Source organism: Salmo salar, chromosome 11 (genome assembly GCF_965601325.2).
Source record: "Salmo salar chromosome 11, fSalSal1, whole genome shotgun sequence".
NCBI classification, from domain to species: Eukaryota; Metazoa; Chordata; class Actinopteri; order Salmoniformes; family Salmonidae; genus Salmo; species Salmo salar.
The window spans coordinates 2060117-2085570 of NC_138301.1; the positions used below are offsets into that span (position 1 = coordinate 2060117).

The following is a 25454-nucleotide window of genomic DNA, read 5'->3' on the forward strand; positions in this document are numbered from 1 at the left end:
CTGCTGATAAGGGTGTGTCGGTTGTACTCATGGATAGGACAGCTTATGTAAATGAGTGTCATAGACAACTGCTTGACAACACCTTTTACAAGAAACTCAGAAGTGACCCTACTTCCCAATTTCAGAATACTATCTTTACTGTCCTAGATGGTTATTTAAATTCTGGTCAGAAAGTCATATTCTTTTTTGGTTTTCTGGCCATTCAACACCCTAAAATTGCCACTTTCTATACTTTGCCGAAATTACACAAGAATGTTACAAACCCTCCAGGGCACCCTATTGTAGCGGGCATTGATGCAGTAACGGCCCCTCTATCTACTTTTGTTGACTTTTTTTATTAGACCACTCGCAGAACAGCTCCCCTCCTTTGTAAAGGACACCAGCAGTATGATCTCTATCATTGAATCTCTTGAGCCTCTCCCTGAGAACACCTTGTTAGTTACTTTTGATGTTGAATCGTTATACACAAATATTCCACACGAGGGCGGTATTGAAGCCATGGAACATTTTCTTCTGCAACGTGACCCTAATGAACTACCTTCCAGTGCCTGCATTATAACATTGGCTGAAATAGTACTCACACAACTATTTCATGTTTCTAAATGATTTCTTTATTCAGACGAAGGGTACTGCTATGGGATCCCCCATGGCTCCTAACTATGCTAATTTGTATGTGGGTTACATGGAGAAACAATCCATTTTCAACCCTCTCAAATGTTTTCTTGCCTAACATCATTATTTGGAAACGGTATATTGACGATATTTTTGTTCTATGGAGGGGTGATGCAGAAAAGCTCCAGGCATTCCATGCTTTTCTTAACTCCTGTTCTGAACATTTGAGATTTACTATGCAATCTGATACACGTCAAATCAGTTTTCTGGATCTTCTGATCTTGTGTGAAGATAATGTTCTATACACTGATCTTTACAGGAAACCTACTGATCGTAACAGTTTGTTGAGGGCTGATAGTTGTCACCCACTTCCCTTGAAAAATAGTTTGCCCTACAGCCAATTCTGTCGAATCAAAAGAATTTGTATAAAACAATTTGTATAAAACAATCAGATTTCGACAGAAATATGGCTGAGACGCAGGATAAGTTCAAGGAGAGGGGGTACAACAATGATCAGATTAATATTGCCATTGAGAAAATTCAAAACAAAACGAGACATGACCTTTTTCAAGGTCAGTCTCGCAGAAAGAGGCATTCTTGCGTTCTCACTACCTGCTATTCAAAGTGCTCTGAACAAATTAAAGGAATCGTTCACAAACATTGGCACATTCTAAAATAGGATGATAGTCTCGGTAATGTGTTTTCTGACCTTCCCCTGGTCGTATTCTCGCGGGGCAGAAATCTCAGAGACCAATTGGTACACTGATTTACCACCCCAAGATATTCCTGAACAACGTCTAGTTGCGCCCATACTGGATGGAAATTACAAGTGTAATGGCTGTGCTCAATGCAATGGCACTTATAAATGTAGATCCTTCAAACACCCCCAAACAGGGAAATCTATCCCAATTAAAGGTGTTATTACGTGTTCCACAAAGGCAGTTATTTATCTTATAACTTGTCCTTGTGGTAAAAATTGTGGGTAAAACTAAGCGTGAATTAAAAGTACGTATCTCAGAGCATCGTAGCACCATTAGGTGCAAAAACTTGACTTACCCAGTTGCGGCCCACTTTTTGGAAGCAAACCATTCGATTTCGTCTCTGCGTTATATTGGCATCGAACATGTCACCCTCCCGAGGAGAGGGGGTGACCTTGATAATTTATTGTTAAAACGAGAGGCTGCCTGGATCTTTAATTTAAAGACCCTTGCTCCCTTCGGTCTCAACATAGACTTTGATCTGAAGCCATTATTGTGATTTTGCATTTGTAATTGTTTGTTAGATACATTTTAGACTACGATCGTATGCTTTCCATTTGTTTTTCTTTTTGTATGCCTTTTTTTATATATATATATTTGAGTTAACCAATGATATTAGGCCACACTTGGCCATGATTACAAACACCTGTGTGTCTCTTGACACTATATAAATGACTCATCTCCCAGTGTTTGTGATGATACCCTGATGAAGACAGCTTTGCTGTCGAAACGTTGATTATTACATTTTTGCATCTGAGCTCTTAGAGTGTGCGGCTTTCCCTTATTTTCTACCTGCAGAGTGTAACAGTATTGCTGCTATTCATTCTGCTGGTCAAGCCATGCTTTAGACCCGAAGCTTGAAGGCGCTACACAAAGACACCCATAGATAAACTCACAGAGGCTAAGTAGGAGGTGTGCTGCATGAGAACAGCCTTGAGCCATCGCACCATCAGCACTGCCCTGTCATACAAAAGGGAAGAGGAGAGGATTTAAGGGTGCAGTTAGGTACACTTTAGGCAACAAGATCAGGGGATATAGAAATGACGTCCAAATGATTTGACTAAAATGGCCCAAAAGGTAATATTGACGTAAAGTTAAAGATATTGAACAAAATTGGAATTAGATGAATTCCTGACTCAAAATATACATTTTGCACCACAAAATTGATACTCTTACTTTTAGCATCAATGTAGAGAAATATTAAAATTCATCATGTGAACGCTGATATTGAGTTCTGACCATATCTGATAAGAGATTCGAAGGTGGTCACTTACGTGTATGGATGCCCTTGCATTCTCTTGGTGATCTCCTCCACCAATGGCAAGACGGCAGGTAGGGGTAACCGTGCAATCGTTGTCTTTATGAAGAAGTCCTTCCGGTTCTGAAACACTTTCTGTGGGGCGGAGGAGAGACCAATGTCAGAAGGGACAGAGAGCAATAGTTAGAAGTGCTATTAAGAATGTCAATTCTAAATGGATGTCAATTACAATAAGGAGGCAGAGCTGTCTTGGATCGTAGAGTCCAATAACCTAAGATTTAATGAATTGTTTTAAGGTCAAACAAAGGATCATGTTACTTGATAATGAATTTTAAAACAAAGACACATTTGATGTAAATAAATATTTGGCCTTACTGCCAAAAGCATTGAATAACAGATTCACTACATGGGACAGATAGCACCTCACACCCCCAAAAAAAAGTCTAGCCAATATCTGAGAGATAAGATCAGGACACATTGGAGTTTGACATGTATTTAACCACTTATTTTGGTCCCTAAATCAGTCTCCATATACTGTATACTCCCATTAGCATTTGACTGGTACCGGGGGACCTTCATAACAGCCTTGTGGGAGTCCTAGAGGGTGTCTAATACCCAACCCCTCCTGTCTCAGCTTTCAGTAGTTTGTGTCGGGGAGCTAGGGTCAGTCTGTTATATCTTGAGTATTTCTCCTGTCTTATCCGGTGTGAATTTAAGTATGCTCTCTAAATCTTTTTCTGAGGACCTGAGCCCTAGGACCATGCCTCAGGACAACCTGGCCTGATGACTCCTTGCTGTCCCCAGTCCACCTGGCCGTGCTGCTTCTCCAGTTTCAACTGTTCTGCCTGCGGCTATTGAACCCTGACCTGTTCACCGGACATGCTACCTGTCCCAGACCTGCTGTTTTCAACTCTCTAGAGACAACAGGAGCGGTAGAGATACTCTCAATGATCGGCTATGAAAAGCTAACTGACATTTACTCTTGAGGTGCTGACCTGTTGCACCCTCTACAACCACTGTGATGATGATTATGATTATTATTATTATTATTATTATTAGACCCTGCTGGTCATCTATGAACATTTGAACATCTTGGCCATGTTCTGTTATAATCTCCACCCGGCACAACCAGAAGAGGACTGGCCACCCCTCATAGCCTGGTTCCTCTAGGATTCTTCCTAGGTTCTGGCCTTTCTAGGGAGTTGTTCCTAGCCACTGTGCTTCTACACCTGCATTGCTTGCTATTTGAGGTTTTAGGCTGGGTTTCTGTACAGCACTTTGAGATCTAAGCTGATATAAGAATGCCTTTATAAATTTGATTGATTGAGCAAAATAACCAACATGTAGAGTAAAGGCCAAAAGTTCAAAACACTCATTCAAGGGTTATTACATTTCACTATTTTCTACATTGTAGAATAATCGTTAAGACACCAAAACTAGGAAAACACACATACGGAATAATGTAGTAACCAAAAATAGATTGTTAGATAAAAACACATTTTATATTTGAGATTCTTCAAAGTAGACACCCTTTGCCTTGATGACAGCTTTGCACACTTGGCATTCTCTCAACCAGCTTCATGAGGGAGTCACCTGGAATGCATTTCAATAAACAGGTGTGCCTTGTTAACAGTTGTTTTGTGGAATTTCTTTCCTTCTTAACCTGTTTGGAATAGGGGGTAGTATTTTCACGGCCGGATAAAAACCGTACCCGATTTAATCTGGTTACTACTCCTGCCCAGAAACTAGAATATGCCTATAATTAGTAGATTTGGACAGAAAACACCCTAAAGTTTCTAAAACTGTTTGAATGGTGTCTGAATATAACAGAACTCATATGGCAGGCCAAAACCTGAGAAGATTCCATACAAGTGCCCTGTCTGACAATTTGTTGTCCTTCTGTTGCATCTCTATAAAAAATACAGCATCTCTGCTTTACCGTGACATTTAAGGCTTTCATTGGCTCTCAGAAGGCGCCAGAAAGTGGAATGAGAGCTCTTCAGTCTCTGGGCGAAAAACAGCAGGAGTTTGAGTGGTCCTGCTGAGAACAATGACACTGGAGTGTGCATGCACGAGACGACTCCATTTTTTTCTTTCAGTGTTTGAACGAATACAACGTCGCCCGGTTGGAATATTATCGCTATTTTACGAGAAAAATAGAATAAAAATTTATTTTAAACAGCGTTTGACATGCTTCGAAGTACGGTAATGGAATATTTTGTAATTTTGTGTCACGAAATGCGCCGGCGCGTCACCCTTTGGATAGTGACTTGAACGCACAAACAAAACGGAGCTATTTGAATATAACTGGATTATTTGGATCCAAAACAACATTTGTTGTTGAAGTAGAAGTCCTGGGAGTGCATTCTGATGAACAGCAAAGGTAATCCAATTTTTATTATAGTAAATCTGAGTTTGGTGAGTACCAAACTTGGTGGGTGTCAAAATAGCTAGCCTGTGATGGCCGGGCTATCTACTCAGAATATTGCAAAATGTGATTTCACCAAAGAGCTATTTTAAAATCGGACACCGCGATAGCATAAAGGAGTTCTGTATCTATAATTCTTAAAATAATTATGTTTTTTGTGAACGTTTATCGTGAGTAATTTAGTAAATTCACCGGAAGTGTTCGGTGGGAATGCTAGTCACATGCTAATGTAAAAAGCTGGTTTTTGATATAAATATGAACTTGATTGAACAAAACATGCATGTATTGTATAACATAATGTCCTAGGAGTGTCATCTGATGAAGCATCAATGGTTAGTGCTGCATTTAGCTGTGGTTTTGGTTTTTGTGACATATGCTAGCTTGAAAAATGGGTGTCTGATTATTTCTGGCTGGGTACTCTGCTGACAATCTAACGTTTTACTTTCGTTGTAAAGCCTTTTTGAAATCGGACAGTGTGGTTAGATTAACGAGAGTCTTGTCTTTAAAATGGTGTAAAATAGTCATATGTTTGAGAAATTGAAGTAATAGCATTTCTAAGGTATTTCAATATATATTGAATATATATTTTAGGGCAATGCTAGCAAATACTAATTGAGTATGTAAACTGACCCACTGGGAATGTGATGAAATAAATAAAAGCTGAAATAGATTCTCTACTATTGACATGTCACATCATAGAAATAAAGTAGTGATCCTAACTGACCTAAGACTAAGATTAAATGTCAGGAACTGTGAAAAACTGAGTTTAAATGCATTTGGCTAAGGTGTATGTAAACTTCCGACTTCAACTGTATACACAAAAAAGGGTACACTCACATTGAGGATGTTGGCGTCCTTGCTCTCCAGACCCTGCACCAGCAGCACCGCAAAGTTGTCCATCTGCAGAGAAGGGGCCCCCTTGACACCCTTCTCAGGTGACATCTGAATCTTGCCCAGTCGCTCCTCTATTGACATCTGAAGAAGGAAAGGATGAGTAGCAGTGATAGAGTAAACCTAGTTAACCTCTATGGGCTAGGTGGGACGCTAGCGTGCCACCCGTGGTGCACTCCATCAACAGCAGGTGCATTTCAAGAGCGGCAAATTTGAATCCAAATAAATGTCAAAATTCACATTTTTCAAACATACAACTATTTTACACCCTTTGAAAGATAAACATCTCCTTAATCTAACCACGTTTTACGATTTCAAAAAGGTTTTACGGCAAAAGCATAAATTTAGAGTATGTTAGGACAGTACATTTACAAGAGTTGTGTGTAATGTTTTGTCAATTCAAAGACAGGGTCACCAAAACCATAAAACCAGCTAAAATGATGCACTAACCTTTTACAAGCTCCATCAGATGACACTCCTAGGACATTATGTTAGACAATGCATGCATTTTTAGTTCTATCAAGTTCATATTTATATCCAAAAACAGCGTTTTACTATGGCATTGATGTTGAGGAAATCGTTTCCCTCCAATAACCGGCAGTCAAGTCAGCGTCACAAATTAAATAATTAAAATTAGAAAACATTGGTAAAATATTATATTGTCATTTAAAGAATTATAGATTTACATCTCTTGAACGCAATCAACTTGCCAGATTTAAAAATAACCTTACTGGGAAATCACACTTTGCAATAATCTGAGCACTGCGCCCAGAAAAATACGCGTTGCGATACAGACTAGCCGTCATGTTGGGGAGATCTAAAATCGAAAATACTATGTAAATAATCCATTACCTTTGATTCTCTTCATCAGATGTCACTTCCAGGTATCACAGGTCCATAACGAATGTAGTTTTGTTCAAAAAAGCTCATCATTTATGTCCAAAAATCTCCGTCTCGTTAGCACATGATCTAAGCCAGCCGGACTTCTCGTTATGAACGAGGGGAAAAAATATATTTACGTTCGTTCAAACATGTCAAACGTTGTATAGCATAAATCATTAGGGCCTTTTTTAACCAGAACATGAATAATATTCAAGGTGGACGAATGCATTCTCTTTTATAACGTATTGGAACGAGGGTACCCAACATGAACTCGCGCGCCAGGTGTCTAATGGGCCATCATCGTTCCATGGCTCTTGTTCGGTCAGATCTCCCTCCAGAAGACTCAAAACACTTTGTAAAGGCTGGTGACATCTAGTGGAAGCAATAGGAAGTGCCAAAATATTCCTCAGCCCCTGTGTTTTTCAATGGCATAGGTTTAAAGGTAATACAACACATCAGGTATCCACTTCCTGTCAGAAAATGTCTCAGGGTTTTGCCTGCCAAATGAGTTCTGTTATACTCACAGACACCATTCAAACAGTTTTAGAAAATGTAGGGTGTTTTCTATCCATATGTAATAAGTATATGCATATTCTAGTTACTGGGTAGGAGTGGTAACCAGATTAAATCGGGTATGTTTTTTTATCCAGCCGTGTCAATACTGCCCCTAGCCCTAACAGGTTAAATGAGGGTGGCAACTCAGCAGCAGTCTGCAGCTAACATATATGAGGGAAGAGCAATATAGTATTGTTTTTGCTGTGCTACAATGTATTCACTCCTCCATTGACTGGGTAAGGCACAGGACAGCGCTCACCCTTAACCTGTTAGGGCTAGGGGGCAGTATTGACACGGCCGGATAAAAAAACGTACCCGATTTAATCTGGTTACTACTCCTGCCCAGTAACTAGAATATGCATATAATTATTGGCTTTGGATAGAAAACACCCTAAAGTTTCTAAAACTGTTTGAATGGTGTCTGTGAGTATAACAGAACTCATATGGCAGGCAAAAACCTGAGAAGATTCCGTACAGGAAGTGGCCTGTCTGACAAGTTGTTTTTCATCTTGGCTCTTTTTATTGAAGACTGAGGATCTTTGCTGTAACGTGACACTTCCTACGGCTCCCATAGGCTCTCAGAGCCCGGGAAAAAGCTGAATGATATCGAGGCAGCCTCTGGCTGAAACACATTATCGCGTTTGGCAAGTGGCTGATCAGAGGACAATGGGCTTAGGCGCATGCACGAGTCGACCCCGCGCTTAATTTTCTTTCCTCTTTTTACCTAAACGCAGATTCCCGGTCGGAATATTATCGCTTTTTTACGAGAAAAATGGCATAAAAATTGATTTTAAACAGCGGTTGACGGTAATGGAATATTTAGACATTTTTTGTCACGAAATGCGCCATGCTCGTCACCCTTATTTACCCTTTCGGATAGTGTCTTGAACGCACGAACAAAACGCCGCTATTTGGATATAACAATGGATTATTTGGGACCAAACCAACATTTGTTATTGAAGTAGAAGTCCTGGGAGTGCATTCTGACAAAGAACAGCAAAGGTAATAACATTTTTCTTATAGTAAATCTGACTTTGATGAGTGCTAAACCTGCTGGGTGTCTAAATAGCTAGCCCTGTGATGCCGGGCTATGTACTGAGAATATTGCAAAATGTGCTTTCACCGAAAAGCTATTTTAAAATCGGACATATCGAGTGCATAGAGGAGTTCTGTATCTATAATTCTTAAAATAATTATGCTTTTTGTGAACGTTTATCGTGAGTAATTTAGTAAATTCACCGGAAGTGTTCGGTGGGGATACATTTTCTGATCACACACACCCATGTAAAAAGCTGTTTTTTTTATATAAATATGAACTTGATTGAACAAAACATGCATGTGTTGTATACCATAATGTCTTAGGAGTGTCATCTGATGAAGATCAAAGGTTGGTGCTTCATTTAGCTGTGTTTTGGGTTTCTGTGACATATATGCTTGCTTGGAAAATGGCTGTGTGGTTATTTTGGGCTATGTCCTCTCCTAATATAATCTAATGTTTTGCTTTCGCTGTAAAGCCTTTTTGAAATCGGACAATGTGGTTGGATTAAGTAGTCTTATCTTTAAAGTGGTGTAAAAGTCCTATGTTTGAAAAATTGAAATTATTGCATTTGAGGTTTTGTATTTCGCACCACGCTGTTGCACTGGCTGCTGAATAGGGTGGGACGGTGACGTCCCACCAAGCCCAGACAGGTTAATAAATCAATTTATTCTAAACCAAAGATATTACCTAATAATTTGGTTGAAAGCAGATTTTTTTTTTTTTTATTTCAATCCAAAAACAAAATTGGGCTTATTGTGTACGTGGCCTTTTATTTTATCAGGCAAGTTCACTGAGAACACGTTCTCATTTACAGCAACAACCTGGGGAATAGTTACAGGGGAGAGGAGGGATGAATGAGCCAATTGTAAGCTGGCCTTAAGAGGTACTCTTACCCTACCTGCTGAACAGGGCTTACAATAGATTTTATTTAGATTTCTCAGGTTCACCATCAGCAATAGCTTTGGTAGTTTTGCTTTAAACAAAGAGTATAGGGCCATTTTTAGATACAGGGTTAAGTTGATAATTTCATAACGAGGACAGCATTCACTTCGGAAGGCACACTGCATAGCCATGGCAGGAGGGGAAAAGAAGTTCACTAAACTTCAAAACCATTTGATTTTGAGATGCGGGTGAAATCCAAAGTTGCGCTATATACTCATTGGCTATGTCATAACTAATTTGTAAATAATAAATATTGATACATTACATGCTCAAACATTCAAAATGACATCCCAATTAGTGGGTGATGGCGATTTCAGAACCAGAGGCTGAAAAATACATTGGCATTGTCCATTTTGGGCTACAGTGATTTATTTTTTTTTAGCTGTTCAGGCACAATTTGTTCTGGAGGCAAGCTGAAGTCAGTAGGTTAAATCACTAGATTAAGTCGGTGATTGGTAAACATTAGGGATTCATAATAAAGTCGTCATTCAACAAGACTCATTTCGATGCACATTTTTACATTGAATAGTGCAAACATTTTAGTTAAATGTAAAATTGCACTCCTATGATCTCCTAGGTAAAAATGTCAATGAATGAGACTTGAGTAAATTCTGACTATTTTGAGGAAATGTATGCTGGCTACGGCATCTCAAATGGACAAACTGTACCGTAACAGCTATTTTTCTAGTTTTTCCAAGCACAGTTCTTAATGGAGTCTGCGAGCACACTCGTTTGGTTAGGAGCCAACCGAACTGAAGTATGCAGATGCTTTAACGAGGAACTGCTGTCGTGTGCAGATTTAACCTCGGTGATCATTAGTACAAAACCACAATTCTGCAGGTGTTTGCATCTTTCGAATTTCTGAAATTGAGGGTACATTTGGCCCATAGACTTGCAAAGAGACACGATGGAGCTAACGCCCTGCTTCCGCTTCTCGTTCTAGTACCTTCAAAAGACACCTGCCCCCAGAACTTTATCGAGCAATTGACACAATTACATAAGATATAAGTTCTGGGTTTTAGAGATGACTTCAAATATTAATCTTAAGTTAAGGTTTATGGCTATTATTATCAATAGAGTTGAGGGGCAAGTTGGATCCACGCATTTTTGCGAGCAAGAAACACTCAGTGTTCAACCTTGACAGGCCTAGTTGGACTTGGTTGAGGTTTATGCAAGACAATATACCTCTTTGGCATCTGTGCCCTTTCTCTTCTCGGATCCCAGGGATCCTTTGACCGGCGCTTGGTGACCGGGAAGTCCAGGGACTAGAACTTTGCCCTTGGGGTTAGCTACTGGGGTTTTCACCTGTAACAAGAGAGTATGTGACTGTTTTTCCATTTTTACCTACAATGAGGGAATAAAGTATGATCCCTGCTGATTTTGTACGTTTGCCAACTGACAAAGAAATGATCAGTCTAATTTTAACGGTACGTTTATTTGAACAGTGAAAGAGACCCCCTCCCCCAAAAATACAGAAAAACACATGTCAAAAATGTTATAAATTGATTTGCATTTTAATGAGGGAAATAAGTATTTGACCCCTCTGCAAAACATGACTTAGTACTTGGTGGCAAAACCCTTGTTGGCAATCACAGAGGTCAGACGTTTCTTGTAGTTGGCCACCAGGTTTGCACACATCTCAGGAGGGATTTTGTCCCACTCCTCTTTGCAGATCTTCTCCAAGTCATTAAGGTTTCGAGGCTGACGTTAGGCAACTCAAACCTTCAGCTCCCTCCACAGATTTTCTATGGGATTAAGGTCTGGAGACTGGCTAGGCCACTCCAGGACCTTAATGTGCTTCTTCTTGAGCTACTCCTTTGTTGCCTTGGCCGTGTGTTTTGGGTCATTGTCATGCTGGAATACCCATTTTCAATGCCCTGGCTGAGGGAGGAGGTTCTCACCCAAGATTTGACGGTACATGGCCCCATCCATCGTCCCTTTGATGCGGTGAAGTTGTCCTGTCCCCTTAGCAGAAAAACACCCCCAAAGCATAATGTTTCCACCTCCACGTTTGACGGTGGGGACGGTGTTCTTGGGGTCATAGGCAGCATTCCTCGTCCTCCAAACATGGCGAGTTGAGTTGATGCCAAAGAGCTCCATTTTGGTCTCATCTGACCACAACACTTTCCCCCAGTTGTCCTCTGAATCATTCAGATGTTCAGACGGGCATGTATATGGGCTTTCTTGAGCAGGGGGACCTTGCAGGCACTGCAGGATTTCAGTCCTTCACGGCGTAGTGTGTTACCAATTGTTTTCTTGGTGACTATGGTCCCAGCTGCCTTGAGATCATTCGACAAGATCCTCCCGTGTAGTTCTGGGCTGATTCCTCACCGTTCTCAAGATCATTGCAACTCCACGAGGTGAGATCTTGCATGGAGCCCCAGGCCGAGGGAGATTGACAGTTCTTTTGTGTTTCTTCCATTTGCGAATAATCGCACCAACTGTTGTCACCTTCTCACCAAGCTGCTTGGTGATGGTCTTGTAGCCCATTCCAGCCTTCTGTAGCTCTACAATCTTGTCCCTGACATCCTTGGAGATCTCTTTGGTCTTGGCTGTGGTGGAGAGTTTGGAATCTGATTGATTGATTCTGTGGACAGTTGTCTTTTATACAGGTAACAAACTAAGATTAGGAGCACTCCCTTTAGGAGTGTGCTCCTAATCCCAGCTTGTTACCTGTATAAAAGACACTTGGGAGCCAGAAATCTTTCTGATTGAGAGGGGGTCATATACTTATTTCCCTCATTAAAACGCACATCAAGTTAACATTTTTGACATTCGTTTTTCTGGATTTTTTTGTTGGTATTCTGTCTCACTGTTCAAATAAACCTACCATTAAAATTATAGACTGATCATTTCTTTGTCAGTGGGCAAACATACAAAATTAGCAGGGGATCAAATACTTACTTCCCCTCACTGTAACAACCCACTCAACTTCAATGACCCATTCCCCAATCAATATGTAAATTCTTGGAAAATAGCAAGCTTTCAGGGATCAGGGGTGTGTTTAAACTCATGCTCTGATATTTTCACTAAGTTAATTGAGCAACACAACAGGAATGTGCCATACCACTGGTTCAGTTGCTCATAACAGTAAATAAAACTAAATGGCTGCCGCTGGGAATTACCTTGGAGACTGTGGTTGCCATGGTGAGGGAGAGGGTGGTGTGGACATCACGGGTCAGGCAAACATGTCTCTCTGCCGTGTTCACCTCCTTAAGGAGGGGAGAAGGGAGGGGACAGTCAGTTAAGGTAAAAATAATTGAAATAAAGCACTATACATTTCTATAATTATATCTGCTGTGTTACATTTTCACTCCTCCGTTGACTGGGTGAGGCACAGGACAACACTTGCCCTAAGGAAGGAGTGAAGCGATACTTCTTCATACTACTGACCGAGTAAGACAATGTCTGTGCGTAATGGCAGAAAGAGACAGGGGGATACCTAGTCAGTTGAACTACTGAAATGTGTCTTCTGCATTTAACCCCACCCCTCTGAACAGGAAGCATTTTGCAGAATATTCCATCATGTCTACCTACTCACACTTCGCCTCTAACCTAAAAATTAGTGGCGAAGTGTACAAATCAAAAACATTCCTAAAGTGGTCGCTGTATATTGAAAAGCCAATATGACGCTCAAGTCAGGGACATTGCTAGAGTTTTGTCATCAGCCTAGAACCATTTACTAGCTAGAACGTTCAACTGTGAAAGTCATTTTTGAAAGGTTAGAATAATTGCGCACTGAAGTATACAACACATGTATTGAATTGAACTGTGCACCACTCACCACTCTTTCCATGACAGGCTGCAAGTGGTTGCCGTAGGCCAGCAGCAGGCTGTGTGTGTCTGTGGTGAGGGCCGCGGCCAACAGGGGAACGGGAACGGGGCTGTCCTCCACCCCAGTTATCTGCACTGTACACAACGGGGACAGGGGCTTCTTACAGGGCCTACAGAGGAAACAATTATGTTCATTAATGAACATGATAGGTATCAAAGAAGTGTACCATGTAATGTGTACCAATACTATAATTACAGAACTAGAACAATGTATCAGTTGTCAGTACTACCTAATAATTTATAAATACTGCACTGAAAATGTTAAAATTAAGCTTGATCAATGAATAACACCCGCTGTGTGAATAATATGGGCTCCCGAGTGGCGCAGTGGTGTAAGGCACTGCATCTCAGTGATAGAGACGCCCTGGTTCGAATCCAGGCTGTATCACAACCGGCCGTGATTGTGAATAGGGCGGCACACAATTGGCCCAGCGTCGGCGCGGTTTGGCTGTCGTAAATAAGAATTTGTTCTTAACTGACTTGCCTAGTTAACTTCTTTGGGGTAGGGGGCAGTATTTTGACATCCGGATGAAAAGCGTGCCCGTAAACTGCCTGCTACTCAGGCCCAGAAGCTAAGATATGCTAAGATTAGTTGATTTGGATAGAAAACACTGACGTTTCTAAACCTGTTTGAATGATGTCTGAGTGTAACACAACTCATATGGCAGGCTAAAACCTGAGAAAAATCCAACCAGGGAGTGTGGAAACCTGAGGTTTGTAGTTTTTCAAGTGATTGCCTATCCAACAGTGTAAATAGGCATATTGCACTTCCTAAGGCTTCCACTAGATGTCAAGTCTTTAGAACCTTGTTTCATGCTTCTACTGTGAATGGGGAGAGAATAACAGCTGATGGTATCAGGTGTCCCAAAATAAGGCATGAGCTCAGTCACGTGCGCAACCGAGAGCGCGAGCCGAGTTCCTTTTCATTTAGGAAGACAATGGAATTGTCCGGGTCGAATATTATTGAATATTTATGATAAAAACATCTAAAGATTGATTCTATACATCGTTTGACATGTTTCTATGACCTGTAATATAACTATTTTGACTTTTCATCTGGACTAAACTTGCACGCTTAGTGAATTTGGAATGCTGGACTAAACAAACAAAAAGGAGGTATTTGGACATAAATATGGACTTTATCGAAACAAAACGAACATTTATTGTGGAACTGGGATTTCTCGGAGTGCATTCCGATGAAGATCAAAGTTAAGTGAATATTTATAATGCCATTTCTGAATTTTGTTGACTCCAACATGGCAGGTATCTGTATGGCTTGTTGTCTGAGCGCTGTACTCAGATTGCAAAGTGTGCTTTCACTGTAAAGCTTTCTAGAAATCTGACAACGGTTGCATTAACTTCTAGGGTAGGGGGCAGTATTTTCACGGCCGGACGAAAAACGTACCCAAATTAAAACGGCCTACTACTCGGGCCCAGGAACTAGAATATGCATATTATTAGTAGATCTGGATAGAAAACAAAGTTTCTAAAACTGTTTGAATGATGTCTGTGAGTATAACAGAACTCATATGGCAGGCAAAAACCTGAGAAAAATCTAACCAGGAAGTGAGAATTCTGGTGCTTGTAGTCCTTTCAAGTCATTGCCAATCAAACAGTGAGTTAGTGTTCATTTTGCACTTCCTAGGGCTTCCACTAGATGTCAACAGTCTTTAGAAAGTTGTTTGAGGCGTCTATGATGAACAGAGACCGAACAAGAAGGCTGGGAAGTTGGTGACCCATGGAAGGATATCAGTTCATTGGCTCGCGTTCACGCGAGGTAGCTCTGTTCCAAAACGTTTTTCAAGACACTGGCATCGTCCGGTTGGAATATTACTGAATTTTCACGTTCTAAAGGCCCTAAAGATTGATGCTTTACAACATTTGACATGTTTGAATGAACGTAAATAGTAACTTTCTTTTGTACTTTTCTTCGTGACATTTTTTGCACGCTTCCTACATTTGGAGTAGCTGAACTGAACGCGAAAAACAGGCAGCTATTTGGACATAAATTATAAACTTTATCGAACAAAAGAACATTTATTGTGGACCTGGGATCCCTGGAAGTGCCTTCTGATGGAGATCAAAGGTAAGTGAATATTTATAATGCTTTTAAATATTTTAGATGACTCCAAAATGACAGGTATATGTATTGCCTAGTGTATTTTCCTGCACGCAGTACTCAGATTATTGCAAAGTATGCTTTCCCAGTAAAGTTAATTTGAAATCTTTCACAGCGTTAGCATATAGGAGATCTTCATCTATAATTCTTTGAATTAATTTAATATTTTATCAACATTTATGAAGAGTATTTTTGTAAATTGTAGTGCTGATTCACCGGCAGTATTGGAGGCAAAATATTTTCTGAACATCACGCGCCAATGTAAAATGGCTGTTTTTGGATATAAATATGAAATTGATTGAACAAAAAAAATGCATGTATTGTGTAACATGATGTCCTAGGAGTGTCATCTGATTAAGATCGTCAAAGGTTAGTGCTTCATTTAGCTGTGTTTTGGGTATTTATGATGCATCCAGTTGCTAGGAAAATGGCTGTGTGGTTATTTGTGTCTATGTACTCTCCTAACATAATCTAATGTTTTGCTTTCGCTGAAAAGCCTTTTTGAAATCGGACAACATGGTTTGATTCAGGAGAAGTGTATCTATAAAATGGTGTAAAATAGTCCTGTTTGAGAACTTTGAATTATGACATTTTGTGGTTTTGAATTTGGCGCTCAGATTTTTCACTGGCTGTTGAATAGTGTGAACCGTGGGTGGGACGATTGCTTCCCACCTGCCTGAGAGAGGTTAACCTGTTAGGGCTAGGGGGCAGTATTGACACGGCTGGATAAAAAACATACCCGATTTAATCTGGTTACCACTCCTACCCAGTAACTAGAATATGCATATACTTATTACATATGGATAGAAAATACCCTAAAGTTTCTAAAACTGTTTGAATGGTGTCTGTGAGTATAACAGAACTCAAATGGCAGGTCAAAACCTGAGAGATTCCTTTACAGGAATCCTTTCCTTTCCTTTACTGACCATTTCTCTAACTTCTTTTCCATCTCTATCTTTTACTAAGAATCTCTGCTCTAACGTGACACTTCCTACGTCGTCCATAGGCGCTCAGAGCCCGGGAAAAAACAGAATGTCGTCATCCCAGCCCCAGGCTGAAACACATTATCGCCTTTCTCAAGTGGCCGATCAAGGGACTCTGGGCTTAGGCGCGTGACCCGACCACCCCCCGCCTTTGTGATTTTTTCCTCTGTTTGCCGAAAAGGAGATTCCCTGTCGGAATATTATCGCTTTTCTACGAGAAAAATGGCGTAAAAATTTATTTTAAACAGCGGTTGACATGCTTCGAAGTACGGTAATGGAATATTTAGAATTTTTTTGTCACGAATTGCGCCATGCGCACGACCCTTCTTTACCATTTCGGATAGTGTCTGGAACGCACAAACAAAACGCCGCTATTCGGATATAACGATGGATTATTTTGGACCAAACCAACATTTGTTATTGAAGTAGCAGTCCTGGGAGTGCATTCTGACGAAGACAACAAAAGGTAATGAAACTTTTATAATAGTAAATATGATTATGGTGAGTGCTAAACTTGCCGGGTGTCTAAATAGCTAGCCCGTGATGCCTGGGCTATGTACTTAGAATATTGCAAAATGTGCTTTCACCAAAAAGCTATTTAAAATCGGACATATCGAGTGCATAGAGGAGTTCTGTATCTTTAATTCTTAAAATAATTGTTATGCTTTTTGTGAACGTTTATCGTGAGTAATTTAGTAAAATGTTAGCGAATTCCCCGGAAGTTTGCGGGGGGTATGCTAGTTCTGAACGTCACATGCTAATGTAAAAAGCTGGTTTTTGATATAAATATGAACTTGATTGAACAAAACATGCATGTATTGTATAACATAATGTCCTAGGGTTGTCATCTGATGAAGATCATCAAAGGTGAGTGCTGCATTTAGCTGTCTTCTGGGTTTTGGTGACATATGCTAGCTTGAAAAATGGGTGTCTGATTATTTCTGGCTTGGTACTCTGCTGACATAATCTAATGTTTTGCTTTCGTTGTAAAGCCTTTTTGAAATCGGACAGTGTGGTTAGATTAACGAGAGTCTTGTCTTTAAATAGCTGTAAAATAGTCATATGTTTGAGAAATTGAAGTAATAGGATTTTTAACGTTTTGAAAATCGCGCCACAGGCTTCAAGTGGCTGTTACGTAGGTGGGACGAATTCGTCCCGCCTAGCCCATAGAGGTTAAGGAGAAGTGTATCTATAATTCTTTGAATGACAGTTGTATATTTTATCAACGTTTATGATGAGTACTTCTGTAAATTGATGTGCTCATTCACCGGACGTTTTGGAGGCAAAACATTTCTTAACATTACACGCCAACGTAAAATGCTGTTTACGAATATAAATATGAAATTTATCGAACAAAACATACATGTATTGTGTAACATGAAGTCCTTTGAGTGCCATCTGATGAAGATCATCAAAGGTTAGTGATTAATTTTAGCTGCATTTCGGGTTTTTGTGACGCCTCTCCTTGCTTGGAAAATGGCTGTGGTTTTTCTTGTCTAGGTGCTGTCCTAACATAATCTAATGCTATGCTTTCGCAGTAAAGCCTTTTTGAAATCGGAAATGTGGTTGGATTAACGAGAAGAATATCTTTAAAACGGTGTATAATAGTTGTATGTTTGAGAAATTTGAATTATGAGATTTGTTGTTTTGAACTTGGCGCCCTGCTATTTCACTGACTGTTGGCGAGTGCGACGCTTGCGCCCCACCTACACCAGAGAGGTTAAATAAAGGTTAAATGAAAAAAATAAGGTGTATTTAAGTAATGGTATGTCGCCAATTGATGGGATTCAAGAGTGATAGATTGTTCTCTTCACCCTACATCACTAAAGTAGCCAATTGTCATAAGTCTGTGCCCATAGCATGAACCAGCCTTTATCCTCACTGAATAGAGATGACTGGGATGAACATGGACTTGTTCACTCTTCCCCTGCCAGATATAAGACTCAGTGCCATAAGACAGACAGCGCCTTGCCCAGTGACAGGGTAATATGTGCCAGTAAATCAACTTTGAACACGAGGATGAGGGTTTTTAGACTCACCCGTTCAAAAAATGCTCAAAGAGATGAAGCTGGCCGTCTCTACACACCACCGCTAGCCTCACCGCCTAAGAGAAGGAGAAATTGGATTAGGCATGTTTCTTAGAGGTCCAGTCCCAAATCAGCCCCCACACCATTGTCTTAGACAACCTGCACACCCAGTTATTCAGGAATGTCTTGAACCAAGGGAGGCACAAGAGACCAAGCTTGGTAAACCACTACCTCCCCTCTAACAATTCATAGGGTCATTGGTCCCCTTAGGTCTTATCTTAGTCATTTGGCCAGGTCACACCGTGCTGACGATGGGAGGATTAAGATGAGTGGAGAGATTCAGACAGTGAGATAAAACGAGAGCCTTCCACAGCCAGTGCTCCTAAGCGCGATACTGTTTATCACTGGGGAATGTTTGGCTAACTTCAGCTGGCACTTGTTTAGGCAAAACTGGCACCCTACTCCAAATAACCTCCAGTGAAGCAGTCGTCTCACCTCTTCCTTGCTGTTGGAGGTGAAGAGGTCTATGTGGTGAGGCTCGTCAGTCAGGTTGAAGGACACCACCGAGTTCTTGTCCTTGCCGTCCTCCCGAACTTGCCTGAGGGGTGGATAGACGGACATGCATATGTAGCATATAGACAGCACACGAGTCAGCCCAAAGACAAACCAGTTGGCTTTGCTTTGTTCATTTAACCTTGAGTTCTTGATAGCAAGTGAACACTAGAAATAAAACATTTGTTCTTTATTCAATCAGGCTGTCAAGACAGATGACAGGTGTTTATTTTTTTGTAAGGGAGTATTTTGTAAGAAACTTTGACATGACAGTTCATATCACATGCAACAATAAAACAATCCCTGTGTATTGTGGGTCTATTGAGAGAAGAGCTGTGGCGTTCCGTACTCACCACACGCTGAGGAGTCTGTCGTGGGCTGCGCCGGAGATGAAGTAGAGGCCGTTACTATCCGGGGGGCGCGTGGTGGCGAAGCGCAGGGTAGTCACAGCCGTGGAGTGACCTGTGAACTTCTGATGGAGGAGGGAGAAAACAGGTGTGAGTTTGGAGAAAACATCTTGATCCAAAGACAGGGGAGTCTGAGTTTATCACTGAACTGGCTCACGTTCATTAGGGGACACAATGAAAAAGGCTGACGAAGAGGTGGTCCTCTTATTGGCAATGTCCAGGAACTACACCTGAGCTGCTTACTTTTTTCTTCCATTTGGTGACAACTGAACACGACCCAATTAATCATGCTTATGGATCTCAGTTTGAATTTGACTGTTAGGAGGGTGTAAATGCATCAGCTACATGGAAACATAAGTGTAAGGACCTTAGGCCTGTCAGCTACCCTGCATAATACCGAGACAAATGCATGTGAATGTCAGCCACGTAACTGCTGCGTATGTAGTCTGGGAAGGACCCACTTACTAAAAGCGAAATTGATGCTTGATCATAAAATGTGGTCTGAGGTTTTGTATGGAGGGTGTGAGGTCAAATCAAGCTCCATACCCCATGGCTGAGTGCCTCAAATTTAGTAACAATGCAGAGGGCTCCATATCGACATGATTGGTTGACAGCAGGTGTGGACGAGAGGTCCTGTACAAACACGCTTCCTTCACAAGAAGTAGTAGTATGAACGCCCTGACTTCTGCCGAGGCCGTATGACCGTAAATGATGTACGGCCAATGCAGACATCAGATTGACCAAGCAGTGCCTTTTACCCGGTACACCTCCTTGGTCTCGAGGTCCCACATCTTGATGGTATGTCCCGCTGAGAGCAGCAGCTTGCCATCCGGACTCACACACAGACTGGTTACGGAGGCACGATCAGCCTTCCACTTACTGTGGAGAAGAAGAAATTATGGGCCTTCTTTAAAATAGAGGTTGAAATCCTAAATTCCAACACTTTCACTCACCTCCAAACATTATCCTAAACATTTACAGTGCGGGGGAAAAAAATATCTGATGACTGAAACTTAGATCAATCTCAGATCGATTGTCTGGGGCCAAGTTGACCACCCCTTTCATGCAAGATCACCATTTTGCTTTTCAGGAAGAGGATCATATGTACATTTAACAGAGTTTCTGACACCATGTAAAATACAATTTCCACCTCCAAAAATGAGACCAATAACAATGGCTTTTAACATATTGGACCATGCATATAGCCTATGAAGTCTATATCAGGGGTATTTAACGCTTACCCTACGAGGCCCGGAACCTTCTGATTTTCGGTTCTACCTGAATTAATTGCATCCACCTGGTATCCCAGGTCTAAAAATCAGTCCCTGATTAAAGAGTTGGGATGAAAAAAAGCTGTGGAACTGGCTTCAGGGTCCAGAGTTGAATATGAGGGTCTACAGCAGGGCTCTCCAACCCTGTTACTGGAGAGCTACCCTCCTGTAGGTTCACTCCAACCATAGCTAATTAATAGAACCATGTGCACTAGATTAGGGTTGGAATGAAAACCTACAGGATGGTAGTGCTCCAGGAACAGTGTTGGAGAGCACTGGTCTATATTAATAAATGTTCTATAAGCAATAAGAATCATCAGCTGTAACCCAAATGATGCAGCATAGTGGCTATAAAATCTACTGCATTTTCCCATTGACACATCCTGATTGTTATTACTATACATGAATAATTAAACTTAAATGTAATACATGTTTCCCTCCCTACAGCTCTTGAAACTTGAATGCGCCTAGAGAAGAATATTTCTCACAGAACACACAATAAGGCAAATAGTTAAACTGTTCAACTATGGGATTGTCGGATTTTGTTTTAACATTACATGGCAAAAAAGGCAACACTGGAAAGTTGCATCTAACTATAGGCTTTGAATTACTTTGCCAGTTGCTAGAGTAGGCTACACACCGAGTTGATCGCCACGGTGGTGGGCATTTTAACCTTTTAGGGATAAGGGCAGCATTGGGAAGTTTGGATGAAAAGCATGCCCAGAGTAAACTGCCTGTTACTCAGGCCCAGAAGCTAGAATATGCATATCATTAGTAGATTTGGATAGAAAACACTCCAAAGTTTCCAAAACTGTTAAAATAATGTCTGTAAGTATAACAGAACTGATATGGCAGGCGAACGCCTGAGAAAAATCCAACCAGGAAGTGGGAATTCTGAGGTTTGTAGTTTAAGCCTATCGAATATCCAGTGTCTGTGGGGTCAGAATGCACTCCCTAAGGCTTCCACTAGATGTCAACAGTCTTTAGAAGTTGTGTCAGGCTTCTATTGTGAAAGGGGAGCGAATAAGAGCACTCAGAGCAGATAGCACTCAGAGCAGATGGCTTGGCTGAAAGCCTTTAGTTTAGTCACGTGCGTGGCCATGAGCGCGAGCTCCGTTCCCTTTCCTTTCTAATGAAAACAATATTGTGCGGTTGAAACATTATTGAATATTTATGATAAAAACACCCTAAGGATTTATTAGAAACATCGTTTGACATGTTTCTACAAACTCAAATGGAACTTTTTTGACTTTTCGTCCAGACTTTGTGCCCGCGCTTTGTGCATTTGGATTACTGGACTAAACGCAAACAAAAAGGAGGTATTTGGACATAAATATGGACTTATCGAAACAAAACATTTATTGTGGAGCTGGGATACCTGGGAGTGCATTCCGATGAAGATCAAAGTTTTGTGAATATTTATAATGCTATTTCTGAGTTTTGTTGACTTCCACAAAATGGCGGGTTTGGTTTTGTGACTGAGCGCTGTACTCAGATTATTGCAAAGTGTGCTTTAACCGAAAAGCTTTTGAAATCTGACACAGCGGTTGCATTAACTTGTTATGGATAGGGGGCAGTATTTTCACAGCCAAATAAAAAAACGTACCCGATTTAATCTGGTTATTACTCCTGCCCAGAAACTAAAATATGCATATAATTAGTAGCTTTGGATAGAAAACACTCAAGTTTCTTAACCTCTATGGGCTAGGTGGGACGCAAACGTCCCACCCGTGGTGCACTCCATCAACAGCAGGTGCATTTCAAGAGCGGCAAATTTGAATCCAAATAAATGTCAAAATTCAAATTTTTCAAACATACAACTATTTTACAGCCTTTGAAAGATAAACATCTCCTTAATCTAACCACATTTTCCGATTTCAAAAAGGTTTTACGGCGAAAGCATAAATTTAGAGTATGTTAGGACAGTACATTTACAAGAGTTGTGTGTAATGTTGTGCCAATTCAAAGACAGGCGTCACCAAAACCATAAAATCAGCTAAAATTATGCACTAACCTTTTACAATCTCCAACAGATGACACTCCTAGGACATTATGTTAGACAATGCATGCATTTTTAGTTCTATCAAGTTCATATTTATATCCAAAAACAGCGTTTTACTGTGGCGTTGATGTTCAGGAAATCGTTTCCCTCCAATAACCGGCATTCAAGTCAGCACCACAAATTAAATAATTAAAATTAGAAAACATTGGTAAAATATTATATTGTCATTTAAAGAATTATAGATTTACATCTCTTGAACGCAATCAACTTGCCAGATTTAAAAATAACCTTACTGGGAAATCACACTTTGCAATAATCTGAGCACTGCGCCCAGAAAAATACGCGTTGCGATATAGACTAGCCGCCATGTTGGGGAGATCTAAAATCGAAAATACTATGTAAATAATCCATTACCTTTGATTCTCTTCATCAGATGTCACCTCCAGGTATCACAGGTCCATAACGAATGTAGTTCTGTTCAAAAAAGCTCATCATTTATGTCCAAAAATCTCCGTCTTGTTAGCACATGATCTAAGCCCGCCGGACTTCACTTCATGAACGAGGGGAAAAAATATATTTACGTTCGTTCAAACATGTCAAACGTTGTATAGCATAAATCATTAGGGCCTTTTTTAACCAGAACATGAATAATATTCAAGGTGGACGAATGCATTCTCTTTTATAACGTATTGGAACGAGGGTACCCAACATGAACTCGCGCGCCAGGTGTCTAATGGGCCATCATCGTTCCATGGCTCTTGTTCGGTCAGATCTCCCTCCAGAAGACTCAAAACACTTTGTAAAGGCTGGTGACATCTAGTGGAAGCAATAGGAAGTGCCAAAATATTCCTCAGCCCCTGTGTTTTTCAATGGCATAGGCTTAAAGGTAATACAACACATCAGGTATCCACTTCCTGTCAGAATCTGTCTCAGGGTTTTGCCTGCCAAATGAGGTCTGTTATACACAGACACCATTCAAACAGTTTTAGAAACTTTAGGGTATTTTCTATCCATATATAATAAGTATATGCATATTCTAGTTACTGGGTAGGATTAGTAACCAGATTAAATCGGGTACATTTTTTTTATCCAGCCGTGCAAATACTGCCCCCTAGCCCTAACAGGTTAAACTGTTTGAATGGTGTCTGTATAACAGAACTCAAATGGCAGGCCAAAACCTGAGAAGATTCTGTACAGGAAGTACCCCGTCTGACCATTTCTTGGCCTTCTTTGTCATCTCTATCCAAAACAGAGGATCTCTGCTGTAACGTGACACTTTCTAAGGGTCTCAGAAGGCGCCAGAATGTTGAATGATTACTCTGCAGTCTCTGGCTGAAAAACAGTAGCGCATTTGGATGGTGGTCGATCTGAGAACAATGAGACGGGCACATGCACGTGAAGAGTCCATTTTACATTTTCAGTCTGAACGAAAACAACGACTCCCGGTCGGAATATTATTGCTATTTTACGAGAAAAAAACGCATAAAAATTGATTTTAAATAGCGTTTGACATGCTTCGAAGTACGGAAATTGAATATTTAGAATTTTTTTGTAACGAAAAGCGCCGGCGCGTCACCCTTCGGATAGTGTCTTGAACGCACGAACAAAACGCCGCTATTTGGATATAACTATGGATTATTTGGAACCAAACCAACATTTGTTATTGAAGTAGAAGTCCTGGGAGTGCATTCTGACGAAGAACAGCAAAAGGTAATCCAATTTTTCTTATAGTAAATCTGACTTTGGCGAGTACCAAACTTGGTGGGTGTCAAAATAGCTAGCCTGTGATGGCCGGGCTATCTACTCAGAATATTGCAAAATGTGCTTTCACCGAAAAGCCATTTTAAAATCGGACACCGCGATTGCTTGAAGGAGTTCTGCATCTATAATTCTTACAATAATTGTTATGTTTTTTGTGAACGTTTATCGTGAGTAATTTAGTAAATTGTTAGTACATTCCCCGGAAGTGTTGTGGGGGGAATGCTAGTTCTGAACGTCACATGCTAATGTAAAAAGCTGTTTTTAGATATAAATATGAACTTGATTGAACAAAACATGCATGTATTGTATAACATAATGTCCTAGGAGTGTCATCTGATGAAGATCAAAGGTTAGTGCTGCATTTAGCTGTGGTTTTGTTTTTTGTGACATTATATGCTTGCTTGAAAAACTGGTGTGATTATTTCTGGCTGGGTACTCTGCTGACATAATCTAATGTTTTGTGGTTAGATAAAGGAGAGTCTTGTCTTTAAAATGGTGTAAAATAGTCATATGTTTGAAAAATGGAAGTTTCCGGATTTTAGTATTTCGCGCCACGCCCCCTCATTGGATATTGGAGCGGTGTTCCGATAGCATAACGTCTAGATGTAAGAGGTTAAAGAGAAGTGTATCTATAATTCTTTGAATAACAGTTGTATATTTTATCAACGTTTATGATTAGTATTTCTGTAAATTGATGTGCTCATTCACCGGAAGTTGGAGGCCAAACATTTCTGAACATTACACGCCAATGTAAAATGGGGTTTTTGGATATAAATATGAACTTTATCGAACAAAACATGCATGCATTGTGTAACATGAAGTCCTATGAGTGCCATCTGTTGAAGATCAAAGGTTAGTGATTAACTTTAGCTGTATTTCTGGTTGTGACGCCTCTCCCTGCTTGGAAAATGGCTGTGTGGTTTTTCTTGTCTAGGTGCCGTCCTAACATAATCTAATGCTATGCTTTCGGCGTAAAGCCTTTTTGAAATCGGACAGTGTGGTTGGAGTTAACACGAGAACATTATCCTTTAAAATGGTGTATAATACTTGTATGTTTGAGGAATTTTAATTATGAGATTTTTGTTGTTTGAATTTGGCGCCCTGCAATTTCACTGGCTGTATGCCAGGTGTTC

At 40.5% G+C, this 25454-nt stretch overlaps 1 protein-coding gene across 1 annotated transcript in view; it reads right to left on the minus strand.

Moving 5' to 3' along the window:
* wdr43 (WD repeat domain 43) overlaps positions 1-25454 on the minus strand; it is a 51451-nt gene that overhangs the window by 19605 nt on the left and 6392 nt on the right. The window contains exons 4-13 of the mRNA XM_014126147.3: positions 20046-20166; positions 19234-19352; positions 18824-18926; positions 18341-18405; positions 13150-13309; positions 12491-12577; positions 10551-10670; positions 5894-6031; positions 2645-2763; positions 2267-2330 (exon numbers count right to left, since the gene is read on the minus strand). Of these exons, the coding sequence (XP_013981622.1) occupies positions 2267-2330; positions 2645-2763; positions 5894-6031; positions 10551-10670; positions 12491-12577; positions 13150-13309; positions 18341-18405; positions 18824-18926; positions 19234-19352; positions 20046-20166 (1096 nt within the window). The remainder of the gene's footprint in view (positions 1-2266; positions 2331-2644; positions 2764-5893; positions 6032-10550; positions 10671-12490; positions 12578-13149; positions 13310-18340; positions 18406-18823; positions 18927-19233; positions 19353-20045; positions 20167-25454) is intronic.